Source organism: Triturus cristatus, unplaced genomic scaffold, assembly GCF_964204655.1.
Source record: "Triturus cristatus unplaced genomic scaffold, aTriCri1.1 SCAFFOLD_303, whole genome shotgun sequence".
Classification (NCBI taxonomy): domain Eukaryota; kingdom Metazoa; phylum Chordata; class Amphibia; order Caudata; family Salamandridae; genus Triturus; species Triturus cristatus.
In genome coordinates, this window is record NW_028188222.1 from 588,439 (window position 1) to 603,577 (window position 15,139).

Here is a 15,139-nt window from a genome sequence, read left to right on the forward strand (position 1 = left end):
AAGCCCAAAAACACCATTCTCTTTTAATCCCACTAAATCTTCAACTCTTTTTAAAACGCACAATCAACACTAAAGCTATTAGTTGTATTCATGTATTGGCAGTGCTACCAAGGATCAAGAAAGTCCTAAAGTCACCGTGCAAATGAGGTGAATACTTGTAACTGCTGCCGTCTCAATATCGCCTGACCACTGTGTTTCTATGTATACCTCGCATTAATGCCCAGGCACTCTGAAGTGGCATGCTTTTTCCAAGCCACAATGAGCACATTTAAAAAAGAAAGAGCCCCTTGTTTAGTTTCCAGTCCTCACTGAAGGTGGGAGGCACTGTGCATCATCCCTGCGGTGGAAGACATGGGTGGAGGTAAGTCCTTCCAGAGTCTGTTCCAGACAGGGGGGGCGGTGGCTCATCACCCACACATTCTAAAACAACCGGGTTTAGCACCACCCTGAGGAGAAACCTCCAGCGTTACACAAAGGAAAGCATGTGACAGAAGACACGAACACTGCCGCTCTCCACACCTCTGTACCCTCACAAGAGAGAGAAGGGAAGTTTGCTGCACGTACTACCACTACACCCTATTGAGCACTCTACAACCTTAGTGGCTTCACGTATTCTGGAGAACCACGTAGCCAGGGACTGTCGCATTCTTTAATGTACTAAAGCACTCTCATGCACGCCACATACGATCAGGAGTGGTCAGGGCTGCTGTCATGACATACAACCCAGCTTTATTAGCGTTGGCAGGCAGTCTCCCAATTGGCATGCAGGTAATAAAGGTTGTGCCCCGCTGCAGCTGCCATCACTCATTGGTAGTGTCATGGCCTGGGCATGGGGACAGTGGTCACCCATTTTAAAAGAATCAGCTTTTTGGTTATATCAGTGAGAATGACAAAAGGAGAAGGGGAGAAAGCTGTCACATGGACACAGCATGAGGAACTTTCTAACTAACAAAGATCTCAAAGAGGGATATGAGCACAATCATGCGCACTTGAGGAAACACAAAAAAATAATCGTTATACTCTCAGGCTAACCGAACCACCAAGTTAACACGGGCTGCGATCACATAACAGCCACTAGGAGTGCCGGCAATCTTGATGGGTCGCACTCACTGTCATCCACTTCATACTGACCAGACTTTCTTGCATTTCTCATCTTGCAATCTGAAATGACCCAAAAATGTACACGCAGAAGACTATAAAACGCGAAATAAGCATCTTGTGAATCCAGGGTCCTATTATCGTCTTTTGGTCTAAATATATTATATAGAAATCTGAATAGTCTCAAAAATATTATTGAGGGAAAATAGACAACAAGCAAAAAGTGAAATGTTGGGAGTGAGGGAATGTGATTTATGATAGAAAAGCAGTGACACATTCACTAGAAAATGCACTCCATTCTTTACCCCGCAAAATATCCAATACAAGGTAATTTATGTAGAAACCAAGCGATTCCTCTGTGCCCAGTGCCCATGGCATCCTCTGGATTTCGACTTTTAAGTTCGCACATTCCACACCAAGCACTGCCTGTTTTGAGCAACCTGATAGGCCGAAACACCAACCAGTCAAGCTGGCTGAAAAACCAGAACTCTGCAAATGGAGGATTTAAATTTCAACAAATATTTGTGGGCAGATGATGTTCCTTCCTGCTTCTCCATTTACCAGGTCAAATCCATTTCACCTTCACTATTCACCACGCCACGGGGTACCAGGAGAATGGTATGATTATGACATTGACAGGAGAAAAAACAAGACGCCAGGCCCTTTACTGCTGTGTGTGATGATGTGGCATTCCATTTAGGACAGATGTGCCTGTCAACTTCTGTACTCTGCTTAAGGCAATATCTCAGGGTATTCCTCTTCAAAGAACACCTTGCCACTTGTTATGAGCTGCTAACTGGACCCGCCCACAGAGTAGACGATGTTGCACCCACCACTCCTCCAGCCACCTGTTTATGAGCCTCCCAAGGTCTGTGTTCTGCTTCCCTTCTAGTCCGACCTTCTCCCTCTTTTATCTCCGTCCTACACCATGATTCCTTTTCACCTCCCTGTTTTCCTCACTTGCATCACCCGACACAGAGGCTACCCCATGCTACATGACAATATCCTACTTTTGCACAGACTGCTGTAGCTTTAAAGCTGGCTTATGCTTTATAAGTAACACAATGAATGGATGTGTAGGGTTCACTGATGAAAGGGCTTATGTAACTGTCGTAGCAGCGCCGGTCCCAAGTGCATAATCAAGGTTTCTTGTCCATGGCGTGATTATGAAACGTTGAGACCATTTTCTTTGGACACTTCGAATTACTCGTGCTTTGGGTGTCACACAGGTCTCAGCCTTACCTCGCCCGTGTCAGAGATGACTTTTCACATCAGCATGTGCGAGCAGGGAATGTGTTTAGTGAGTGAGTGGACATTTCTTTATCCCTCCCCGTATTTTAGGATTCGCGTTTTCCTGTGTGAACCCAAGCGAAGCAGAACCAGTCAGTTTTATGAGCACGGAATTTCTCTGCTGCAGCCCACCAAAAAGTGCAAGTCGGAGACGGCGCATGAGGTCACCAGTAGGCACGGGGCCCAGTGAAATACAAACAAGTCGTGCTTAAGTTTCAGACATGAAATTTTGCAATGTTATGGTACACGATGGCACACAATGTGGAAGAGACCTGAACGCCGCCATTGTTTGGGATTGCAGCTGACGCGAACATTTCTAAAATATCCACACGTTCCTGGGGTGCGCGGGCCCGGTGTGTCCAGATAGCGCTAGCCACAGGTCTACACTGGGCCAGTCACATCCGCCGCTCTGTAATCTGATGACTGGTGCGAGGAAAGGACTCTTCTTACGACTATAATTCTCCTCCACGGTGCTGACAGCAGGCTTGAAAATTAAAGCATTCACCTGTGTTATTACAATGCGTGGTGATATCGGTGAAAGATGAATGCGACCCTGTCTCCGTGGAGCCGACGGGGGGAGTGAAACCGCGAAAGTAAAAGCGAGACCTAAAAACCAGCGTGAGGAGAGACTCCCACAGCCCCATCAATGGAGAGTTACAGCCGGCCACCAAAAAAAAAAAGCGATCGCGAAACTGAAAGCGATCGCTTTTGAAAACAAAGCCGCGAGTGGTGCGCCATATGGTTTCAATTATCACGCCCGTGTCTGGGCACGATAATTGAAACCATATGGCACGAATGCGCGTAATAGACACCAATAGGCCATGGGCGGAGCAATGCGCCCGCATTTGGCCTATTGTGTGCTATTTTAACAAGCATTGGCATAGCCAATAGGTCTCGCCTTTGGGACCTTATAAGTGTTTAGCTATGCAACAGTTGCTTATAAGGTCCCAAAATCGAGACCTATTGGCTATGCAAAGCGGCCATGCGGCCGCGAAAGTGATCCCGATCACGCCGAAAATGAAAGTAATCGCGGTAAAGCGCGAAAATGAAAGTAATCGCGGTAAAGCGCGGCGCGCGCGCCCGCGCACATGCACTGTAGCTCTAGGCTGGCCTGGTAGCACTTTTTGGAGCCCTCTCAATAAGTCTCGCCAGACTAGCGCATGCGCTAGGTCAGGCGAGACCTAAAAACGAACACGCAGGCAAAGGCCAATAGCAGGCCACAAAAGTAAAAACACACGCACAACCAAGTACAATTCCAGGGTCCATTTCAGAACCCCGGACAAAAGGACTCTCGCCTGCGTGAGCACTGCAGGGCGCGAGCCCTAAAAAACATTGTCATTTACAATGCCAATAGCTCTAACTCTCACAAATGCGAGACCTATTGCATTGCAAATGCTTGTTTTAAAATGCGAGAGTGCAGAAAAATGGTCAGAATTTTTTTTCAAAATATGAAACATTTTCCTGGCTTTTAAATTTATCCCATTTAACAAAAATGACACATTTGTTTCAGGTATAAACATGGAACAGTGTCTACTGGCCATTGGGAACAAAAGGCCTGCTGTTTGCAAATGTAACACTTTGAAATGGGAAAAAAATAAAGTGAAGAGTTAACTTAATCATTAAGGTAGCTTTTAATTGGGGGGGCGTGGCTTGGCAGCCGACGGGCATGGACGCGTGAGCACAGAGCTCCGCATCCAGCCCAGCCGAAATCCTGCAGTAACTGTGGCCCCGGTGCTCCGGGGGCCCCGGAGGGCACCCTCGCCTGGTCAGGACCCTGAGGGCGGCGCTGCAGGATGGAGCGAGGTGCCGAGGGCGGGCACTGCTACCGGAGTTGCGGAAGACGCGGGCCGCTGCCGGCCATTTTGTGCGGCCTGCGAGGGGCCGGGCAGCCGCGGCCCACATTGCATCGGTGGCCGCCTAGAGACGAGGCGCGCCCGGGCAGGCACACCGGAAGTGGCGGTTCCGCCGCGGCGGAGGACGGACAGGACAGCGTCGAGCCGGGATGGAGTGGCTTGATGCTTGAAGCCCCACCGCGACCTCGCCCAGCCGCAGCAGCTGATAGCGGGTGAGGCAGCTGAAAGAAGCGCTGAGTAAGGCCTGTGATTAGGGCAGAGGCCCCAGAGACGGAGTGGGGGCGGGAGCCCTAGAGGCGCTGGCCAGTGACTGGAGAGCGGACGGCCGGCTCTGCAGGAGCCGCGGAGGAGGAGGGCGGACTGGATCTGGGCTGCGGACCGGACCGAACAGCTGGAGAGCGGAGCCTGCATAGGTGGAGTGGCGAGAAGCAAACAGCAAGGCGGACGATCTCAGGGAGAGGTGAGGGGTCTCCTCGCAGGAGCGCTTGGTGGACTGCGGACAGTGCTCGCAGGCGTAGTCATCGTTCTGTGGCAGGAGAGCGTGGTGTCCTGCGGCAGGTGAGGGAAGGGTCAGCGCACCGTGGAGACCACTGCTTTGGGGCACGTTACTGAGAGACGATTGCCTGGCGGCCCCCTGGTGTGCGTCATTCCCTGGGAGCATGGGTAAGCCGAGGCCCAAACTGGGAGCGAACACGCCAGACCCCGCGGAGGACTTAGCCGGTGGCCGGGATGGCGGGACACGCGCGGACTCTGCGGCGGGCCTCCAACAACGCCAGTTGGACCAAATCCTGCAGGCCATAGCGGATACGCGAGCTGCGTTGCAGACCGACATTCCACAGGTGTCCTCGGATCTGGGACTGCTTAGGGTGGACCACAGGAAGCTGGTGGACAGGGTCAAGCAGACGGAGGACACGTTGGAGTTGGTGGCGCCGGCGCAGAAAATATCGGAGGCTCAGACGGCGGACCTTCTCCGACGGGTGCTGATCCTGGAGAAGAGGGCCGAGGATGCTGAAGGGCGTAACCGCCGTAACAACATTCGTGTGGTGGGTCTGCCCGAGAAGATCGAAGGGGGAGACATGCTGACCTATTTGGAGACCTGGCTCAAGGAGGTGGTGGCGCCCGGGGGGCTCACGCAGTTTTATACCTTGGAGCGGGCGCACAGGGTCCCGGCTCGCCCCTGGATCCGGGCCGGCCTCCCAGACCGGTAGTGGCCCGCTTGTTGCACTACAGGGACCGCGATATTATCCTTCAGAAGGCAAGAACCATGGGCCCCTATCATGTGGAGAATGTCCCGGTCTCTATCTACCCCGATTACCCCATCGAAGTCCAACGCAGGCGCTCCTCCTTTCAGGCGGTGAAAAAGGCGTTACGAGACGAAGGATTGCAGTACTCCTTATTGTTCCCGGCCCGCCTGCGAGTTGTGCTGGACGGTAAGACATCCTTCTTTAATGACCCCGCTGCAGCCTGGAGTTGGCTGGAGTCGGCCCGGACTGGAGCTGCGGCGCATACTGTCGAGGGGGGGCCGTCGGGGACCCTGGCGAGAGCCCGTCGCAGCAGACGCACCAAGACACGGGCGGCAGGGGTCCGATCGCCGGAGGCATCACAGACGGTGCTGGAGCGGCGGGCGGCACTGCGGGCGGTCTCTGTGATATCGGGGGCCACGGCCTCCCAGCCCGATGGTGACTCGGGATCTCAGAAGAGCTCTGAGGCCTCCCTCTCGGATGATGTTGGTGGGGAAGCAGAGTTGCTGCCTGATGTTACACCAGGGACAGCGGATGAACTGCTGGATGCCTGAAGGTGCGGGGTACCACCTGGACACCGTAAGAGGGACATGGGCAGAGCGGGAGCTGCTGGAGGAGGGGGGCTTCGCATGGTTTAGCGGGATTGGGGGAGAGGTCGATACCTGCCGACGGACTGTTGGAGGGGCCTGTTGAGGGGGCCTGGCCGAGGGAGCGGGGGGTCTGGAGGGCCGGGGGAGCACCGGGGGGGGGATTTGCAGAGACTGGGCGCGGATGCACAGTTGGGGACAGTCGACAAGCCCAGCTGGCGCAGAGCCACCACCTCACCCTCACAGACGGATGTGAGACCCTGGTGGCTACCAGAGTGTTTGGTTTTTTCTTGGGGTGGTATTTGGATGGGTAACTGTGGTTTAGCACCTGTTCTGGGGAGGGGAGGGTGTTTGGGGAGTTGGGGAGTTTCGGGGTTTCAAGGGGATGTCAGTGTGCCCCAGAGGAGTCGGAGAGGATGGTTGGTAAAACAATGGGATGGGGACCCCACCTGAATTGCGATTTCTGACCTGGAATGTGAGGGGGCTCACCTCCATGGTGAAAAGACATAAAGTCCATGCCTACTTGGTACGGAGAGGGGTCCAGGTAGCCCTCCTCCAAGAAACCCACTTAGACCGAGAGGAGGGGAAGGCTTTGCAACGGCGCTGGCGGGGCCAGTTGTTCTATACTACTTTTTCGAAGTTTGCCCGGGGTGCTTTGATTTGGGTGAGGGCGGGAGTTCCCTTCCAACCTTTGATGACGCATGTGGACCCGGAGGGCAGAGTTGTAGCAGTACAGGGGCGATTGGACGGGAGGGACATAGCCATATGCAGTGTGTATGCTCCTAATGTAGACCAGGCGGCCTTCTTCTCCCGACTGTCGGGGCAGTTGGCGGAGTACTTGACGGGAACGGTGGTGATGGGAGGGGACTTTAATTCTGTGGTCGATGTTGAGTTGGACAGGTCCCACCCGCCCCTTGCGCAGTCGGTGGTCCGTCGGGTGGCCAATAGTAGACGGGCTTGGCAGAACACCTGGGGGCTGGTGGACACTTGGCGGGCGCATCATCCGGTAGATAGGGATTACTCCTTCTATTCCGCTCCTCACGAGTTGTATGTCCGATTAGACAGCATACTGTGCTCCCCGGATGCTCAGGCTTTGATGCGGCATAGTGAATATCTGGCGACAACCATTTCTGATCATAACCCCTGTGTGGGTGCGCTGCAGTGGTCCAGGCAGCGGCAGGCGATCCCTACTTGGCGTCTCAACCCCTTGCTGTTGGAGGACCCGGTTTTCCGGGCCGAGGTTAGCGGCTGCATAGAGCAGTACTTTGAGAATAACTCAGAAACGGCATCGAGCCGTGCGACGGAATGGGATGCGTTTAAAGCGGTTGTCCGAGGGGTTTGTATATCGTCCACGGCTGGAGTGCGAAAGACCTTGCTGCGGGAGGTGGAGGGGGCGGAAGCCCAACTGCGGACGGCTGAGCGAGCGCACCAGGCGGGGAGGGGCACGATGGTTGCGGTCACCGAGGCGCGCGAGGGAGTAGCGGTGCGGGTGGAGAAGCTTCGCTGTTTTGACCACAAAGATTATCTCACCCGGGCGCATGCGGAAAGAGAGAAGGTGGGATCCCTCCTGGCATGGTTGGCGACCCCGACGGCCCGCGGTACCCCGATACTTTCTCTGGTCGAGGCGGGGGGGGGGGCCTCGGTCTACTCCCAGACGGGGATAAATAAGCAGTTTGCTAGCTATTATACAGGACTGTACGATAGCACCATGCCGGGGGAACCTGACGGCCTGGACGAATTTTTAGTGGCGGCTCGACTGCCCCGGCTGGACCCGGAGACCGGGAAGGACCTGGGGGGTGCCATATCGCTGGTCGAGATTCGCGCTGCGATTAAACATATGGCCCGGCGAAAGACCCCGGGGGCCGATGGCTTGCCCGTAGAGTTTTATGCGGCTTACCCGGATGTGCTGGTGCCGCAGTTGCAGGTCCTCTACAGCGAGGCGTGGCGGGTTGGGCGCTTACCTACCTCCGCTCGGGAGGCAATTGTGGTGCCCCTGTTGAAGCCTGGAGGGGAGGCCGGCGCTCGCGCGGCATACCGTCCGCTCTCCATGCTGACAGTGGATTATAAAATCCTGAGCAAAATATTGGCCTGACCGCCCTGATTCACCCGGACCAGGCGGGCTTTATCCCTCGGCGTAACACGGCCACCTCCATTCGACGTTTACTGAGGGTGATGGAGATGGACCGGGACACGTACCCGGAGGCCTGCGCGCTGTCGGTTGACATAGAAAAGGCCTTCGACAGCGTGGAGTGGCCCTATTTATATCGCGTGTTGAAGGCATTTGGCCTGGGGGATGGCTTTGTGCGCTGGACCGCCTTGCTCTATAACGACGCAACGGCCCGGGTGCGGACGGGGGCAACTATATCGGCCTCTTACCACGTGCGGAGAGGGACGAGGCAGGGCTGCTCGCTCTCCCCGTTGTTGTTTGCCCTAGCCATTGAACCGTTGGCGCCGCATGCCCGGCTGGGGTGCTCCTATGCAGGAGTACAACTGAGGGGGGAGACCCACTATATGTCCCTGTATGCAGATGATCTGCTGATGTTCTTAGCGGAGACGGATGGCGCGCTCCGGGGGGCAGTCGCCTTGTTGGAGGCCTTTGGTCGCCTGTCTGGGCTCAAGGTCAACTGGGGCAAGACATGCTTGTTTCCGCTGTTACCGGGTGGACAGGCCCCCCAGTCGCTGGGAGTGCTCTGATGGGAAGGGAGCTGCCTGCGATATTTGGGGGTTAATATTTATCACACCCAGCCTGATTTGCTGGAGGGGAATATTGGCAGAGCCATTCGTGGTTTGCGTGGTAGTATGGGTTTCTGGAGCACGCTCCCGCTTTCGTGCGCTGGGAGAGTAGCGCTGTTGAAGATGGTGGCGTTGCCACGCCTCCTCTACTTCTTTCGCACCCTGCCCATATGGGTACCTGCATCGATTTTCGCGCGGCTTCGAGCACTATCTACGAGCTTCATTTGGGGCTCGGGAAGGCGTTGACCACATTACGGCGGCCGAGAGCGGTGGGGGGACTGGCAGCCCCGGACTTTGAATGGTACTACCTGGCGGCCCAGCTTCATGGCTCACGCAGGCGGTGGCCAGGGAGTATAGAGGTCCGGACGGCCCACAGGGTAGGTTAATCCCGCGGCATGTGCTCGCCTTTATAGTCCTTCAACAGCGGTTGGACCTTGCCCAGCTTACTCTGGAGGAGTGTACCCTCCGGTTGTGCTGGAACAGGTGCCAGAGGAGGACCGCCGTGGCTCACCCCTATGCCCCGGAGATCCCGTTGGGAATGTGTACGGCGCTCCCGCATGGGGGCGATTGGTCTGGACTGGCAGTTTGGGAGGAGCTGGGTGTGCAGGTGGTAGGCGATTTATTTAGGGACGGGGTGCTGTTGCCCTCCCAGGACTTGCAGGACTCTTATGGACTGCCGCGGGGGGACTATTTACTCCACGCGGCCCTTATTGCGAGCCTCCAGAGGCATTGGACAATGGGGCTCTCGGAGCCGCCGGTCGCCGCGGGTTGCCAATATGTAGTGATGGCGGCGGGGACGGCCAAGGCCATTACTTGCCTCTACCGCAGGCTGTCGACAGAAGGCCTGCAACCCCTGACCGTGTTGAGGGGTAAGTGGGAAGCGGACCTTGGGAAATTGATCCCCGAGACCACGTGGTCCACGCTGGTGCGGAGGGCCTGGAATGGAACGCGGAATGCCCGGTTTCAGTTGGTTCAGTTTTTTACGCTGCACAGGGCTTATCTGACACCGGTCAAGATATTGCAATATTTTGGGGGTGCTCACTCACAATGCCCGCGGTGTGGGGGAGAGGGGGCTGATTTCCGCCATATGTTTTGGTCCTGCGTGCAGTTGGGTGACTATTGGGCAGATGTTGTGGATTGCCTGAATCAGGTGACAGACCGTTCTATTGCTCCGGAAATGGGGGCTTGCTTGTTACTTTGGTTTCCCCACACCCGACGGACGAAGGTTACCAGTAAGTTCTACGATTTAGGGTTGATTATGGCCAAGAGGGAACTGACTATGCACTGGAAATCCCGGGCGGGGCCTAGTTTCTTGCGGTGGAGGGTGGCGTTTGCGAGATGGGCTGGAGCGGAGGGTACGCTCCGGTTGCAGCTGGCCCTCCGGAGGGAAGATGAGAAGGCCCTGGCGACGGCACGAGCGTGGGAGGCGCTGGTGGTGGAACTTCAGGGGCAGATGTCTGGCGCGGGGGAAGCGGGGAGCACCTCTGACAGGCAGGAGTGGAGAGTAGTAGTGGGTGGGGAGTAGCGGAGGAGCAATGGTGAGTGCTGGACGTTTTAGAAGTAGCGGGATGTGTGGGAAGCCTGGGTTTCCTAGGGACGGTTGAGCACCCGTACATGATTCATTGTCGGGGAAGGGTACATCGGGAGTGGAGACGGCAGAGGGGGGCACACTGACATGGGGTGGGAGGGGGAGGAGGGGAGGGACCACCTGGGAAGGAGGATTAAGCTCCTGGACATTTGGCAACACTGATAAATGTAACGCTCTCCTTTCGACGGTGGGGGTGGAGGAGTTTGTATTGCATTGTTGTCTTGAAAACAATAAAAAAATGTTTCAAAAAAAAAAAAAAGGTAGCTTTTAATTTTCTCCCATTTAAAAGCATTCAGAAACATCATTTTGTTCTCATGCCCCAATATTGAGTTGACAAGGAGTTTTATTCAACAGTTAAATACCCCAGCGATTCAGTTAATCACCTCTTGCCCCAGCCCGGGTAATAAATGTGACCCCAGCACTGCTCATTATCAGGTCCTGCTATCTGCAGCCTGATAATAATGTAAAATAATCACAGCCTTCCCTTAACTTTAGAAGGAAAATGTGACCCTGTGCTTATTTCAAAATGAATATAGGACTGCAAGTTACTCTGAAGGTGTCTGGGAGCTACTGGTAGCTCGCCATCGACTGGCTGGAGACACCTGCTCCAGACAAAAGCTGTTGGGGCGAGCATGACCCTAGTTAAAGATCAGGGGCGTGGTTAGAGATGGCAGTGACTGCAGTTAAAGAGCATAGGTTGTGGGATATCCAAGTTAAAGACTGTGGGTGGTAGGATATCGAATGGTCGTGTCACAGCAAGGGTGCCGGGTAAAGACCACTGGAGGGGTCTCAGTTAAAGATCATGAGGCTGTAAAGGACGGAGGTACAGGATTCCAGTTAGGAACCGCACATACATTTAATTGAGGACATTCCAGCAAATGCTTATAGGGACCATCTAAATCAGAGACTATAAAGGGACCCTATACTCTACATCTGTGGTGTGGATTCAAGACTAAAACTAGGAATTGATGCCAACCTCCTTGGTCAGATGTCCACAATCTTTATAGATTTATAAGAACAAATGTATTTTTTTACTGGACAAGTCCTTCTGTTTATGTAAATGTAGGTTCTTAGAACAGCTTGTACAAGTAACTGAGCAACTTTAAAAGCTGGTAGCTATTGACTACAGGTACAACTACTTTGTGGCACACAGTGACCCCATCAAGAAGCATGGTGAGTGAGTAGACAGCAGTGTACCTTTGAAGAGCCCCGGGACCAGCTTGTAGACAATATCTTGTAGGGTTTTGTCTGACCTGAAAAAAAACAGAAACAGAAATAAGACAGAGGCCACAAGAAATGTGTGTAGTACACTTGTGCGCAATTTGGGGGCAGAAAAAGTAGTGCAATGTAGTGCAGCAACCAAAGTTGGAGGGGAGAGAGCAATGCAGAGCCATAGCTAAGAAACGGTACTGCTGGTCTCTTCCCCAGCGCTGGTGCACAAACGTAATGCCTATAGCACACACGCCTGTGCCCCATAGTACAAACGTGTGCTACGTGATGTCTTGTATAGATTTTACATTGAAATGGTAACCGTCAAGTACAAAATACTATGCTTAGCCTAACCTTAACACTTTTAACACATTGGATGTGTGCTGTACATTGCAGCACACATTCAATGTCTGATACAGGTAAAAGGAAAACGTTGCACTTTGTTAATACCTAGCGTAAAGAGAGATTTTGTTGCACAAAGCCCTACTAATTTTAGTAGATCGGGATTTACGTTACAAACCATGAGTGGTAACAAGGGAACAACCCTGTATCAACCATTTGGCAAGCCATTGACGCAAAGCAGCAGAAAGCACTATTTTATTTACTTTTAGGTGGGAAAAATATATGTGCTGGACAGGAAATACTTTAAGACTTTGCACCAGTTTGCATAACTTTCCAAAGCTCTGGAACAAAGTCTTGCTAAATCTGTCCTGCTATCTCGATCTAAGAACCACTCATGACCGTAAACTGGCACAAAAGGCAACATAAGACACCATATTTCTGATCAAAATGAGACAGAATCTTGAATATGGCAACTGGCAAACATCTTTCTAAATGCCAAAAGAGCTCAAGACTGCATTAACTGCATTATTGTATGACTGTGCCCCTCATCTATTACTTGAATGACCTGCTGTCATTGTTATGTGCTTTGTTCATTCACAAGGTCAAAACAGTTCAATAATTTCAAACATTAAAAGAAGGGACATAAAAAACAGAACCATCAACAGACACAGTCTGTGCCTGGTAACTACTACACCAAGCAATACTGTCATCGCACCTACGGTAAACAGGTTTGAGGGTCAGTTTGGCATGTAACGTGGACAGGAGGCCCAGTTTCAAATGTCATACATTATCTGCCCACAGGTGCCAGACACACTTTTACATGGATGACTGTGGAAGAGAGGTGTTGCAGCACAGGAGGTGGCATGCACAACTTCGTTGTAAGAAACAATAGTTCTATTTACTAACGCTTAGAAAGCAGCCCTTCGTTGCCTGGCAAGGGAAGCAGGTAAGTTTGGAAAGGACATACAGTGAAGCAGGCCTATATTTAGGGGAGCATCAGCTTTGGGGACTTTAATGCAACTGTTCAGCTGAGCATTCGCCCAGTACATTGTTGGCTACTTCACCTATGAACCACTTACCCCTCGACCCCCAAATTGAGCCAGCAGTTCACCTTCTCCCCTTGCCTTTCCCCGCAGCAGTGCAAAATAAACGAATGTGACAATTGTTTGTGTGGCGACAATCGTCTCACCTGATGCTGAGAAGAGGCCGGGTCTTGTGCACCGAGGAGTCACACATGGGGCAGTACTTGTTGGCCTCTAGGTAGTGAAGGATGCAGGTTTTACAGACTGCAAGAGAAAGCAGAGATGTGCATAAGCAACAGAACACCATTACTGCATCCTTCTCTCCATCACCTAGACATCTCTCTCTCCCCTCTTCACCCGTCTGTACATTAATACCGTCCCTGGTCCATCCTCTACTCTGTCATACAGCCATCTGTTCTCGGATATCTACCTGTCCATTCTTAACTCACCTACCTATCCATTCCCCTATTGTAGGGTGACCAGACGTCCCCGTTTTCCCAGGACAGTCCCCGTTTTTGGAGAAGTGTGCCCATGTCCGACACTTTTCTCCACGTGACTCAAATGTCCCGGTTTTCAAACAGTGTCCAGGTTAAACACAGAAATGTCCGTTTTTCATTGTTCCGGTTGAGCATGCAAGCGCATGCTCTCTTTGCACAGTAGGAAGAAGGGAAATCCTTTGAAGAGAGACATTTTACACGCAGCGCCACCTACGTCATCGTGCCAGCCAAAGTTTCTACTTTGGATAAAACAATATTTCTTCGTCCTGTAGCTTGTATTCATAGCCATACAAACTTTTCAGTAGCCCTTATGCATACCGTGCAAGGATTAATGCATTGCTCACTGCATGTTTTATTCATAACCAATTGATGCATGCTCTGTGTTCTCCATATCAAAGCTATGACTTGACCTTTTGACTGACCTTTCAGATCACGGCAAACTGTTTAGTTGGAAAGTACTTAAAGGAGAAGTATTAACGCCTGTGGAAGAGGCGAGCAGCGCTGCTCGAGCTTTTTGCTCAGGTCTTCACACTATTGCACTATGAGATGATACCAATGGCTAGAGTGCACTATACATACCCCAGTAAGGTAACATGACATCCCAGCAGTGACCATGCAAATGTGGGAGGACTGTGTGGTCGGCCAGCCTTCGCCACCCTTAAGACCCTAAGGCAGTAATACCTGGAGAGAAGTGTTTTTTTACATTGGTCCATGGCTGCCATTTGGCAATTTAGCATTCCGCAGTTTACCTCCCATGCTTTTCTGTCATGAGCAACTAAGCAACCCTGGTGAGTTGTACTTTACGTGGTGCTAATGCGCAGCTATAGAAACGAGCATTGATAAAGCCAGTAAATCTGGCGTTTGCTAGCCTGTGATGTTTTATTGATTTTTGGCAAATATATGCTATAGTCCTTAAAAGTGTAAATGTAATAAAAAGTACTAATGCTGCTGTGTAAAGGAGAGGGGTGCCAATAAAAGACCGCGGATTTGTTGTCTGATCTCGGTCTGTGGAGGGAGCTGTCATTGTAGTCCTTTTCTATGTCTATGACAGCTGTCAAATAGTCCGACTTTTATGTCGATGGTTACTGCAAACCGTAGTCCTACTTTTATGTCTATGACCTGTCCCCGTTTTTTGTTTTGAGAATCTGGTCACCCTACCCTATCGGTCTCTCCCTTCCTCCATTTCCCTTCAACCCGCCATTCTACAAGTCCATCCATCCATCCAACGCATTATTCAACTCTTCCTCCCATTGTTCATCCATCCCCCTCCTTCATGCTGTGTGCATAGACTCGGTTGGGGAGCAATATACAGGAGAACTAGTTCCTTGCAGCAGACGTGTCCCTGACCCAGCCATTGGGCTGTTCGTTGCACGCTATGGACAGTCCAGTGGGCTTGATTGATTTATAGGCGCACAAGTCTGAATAGGAGGATTTAGCTTGCTTGTCGCCAAATGTCAAAGAACGATAAACAAGGGCAACTCTGGTTTATGTAAATGTCTTTGCCCAAACATCCAGGAAAGCATTATATTTAATATTCAAGTGTTCTCTTTCATGGGCAACATACCAGAAATCTTTGACACTGACAAAGTAGTTGTTCCGAAATAATTTATTTTTAGCAATACGCGAAGAACTCCACATGGTAGAGCTCTAAGCACTCTGGTTCAAAAGGTTTTCCGGCT

At 52.1% G+C, this 15,139-nt stretch overlaps 1 protein-coding gene across 1 annotated transcript in view; it reads right to left on the bottom strand.

The window, feature by feature from the left end:
• PCGF2 (polycomb group ring finger 2) overlaps positions 1–15,139 on the bottom strand; it is a 560,508-nt gene that overhangs the window by 514,572 nt on the left and 30,797 nt on the right. The window contains exons 2-3 of the mRNA XM_085640505.1: positions 13,131–13,227; positions 11,588–11,643 (exon numbers count right to left, since the gene is read on the bottom strand). Coding sequence (XP_085496631.1) covers positions 11,588–11,643; positions 13,131–13,227 — 153 coding nt within the window. The remainder of the gene's footprint in view (positions 1–11,587; positions 11,644–13,130; positions 13,228–15,139) is intronic.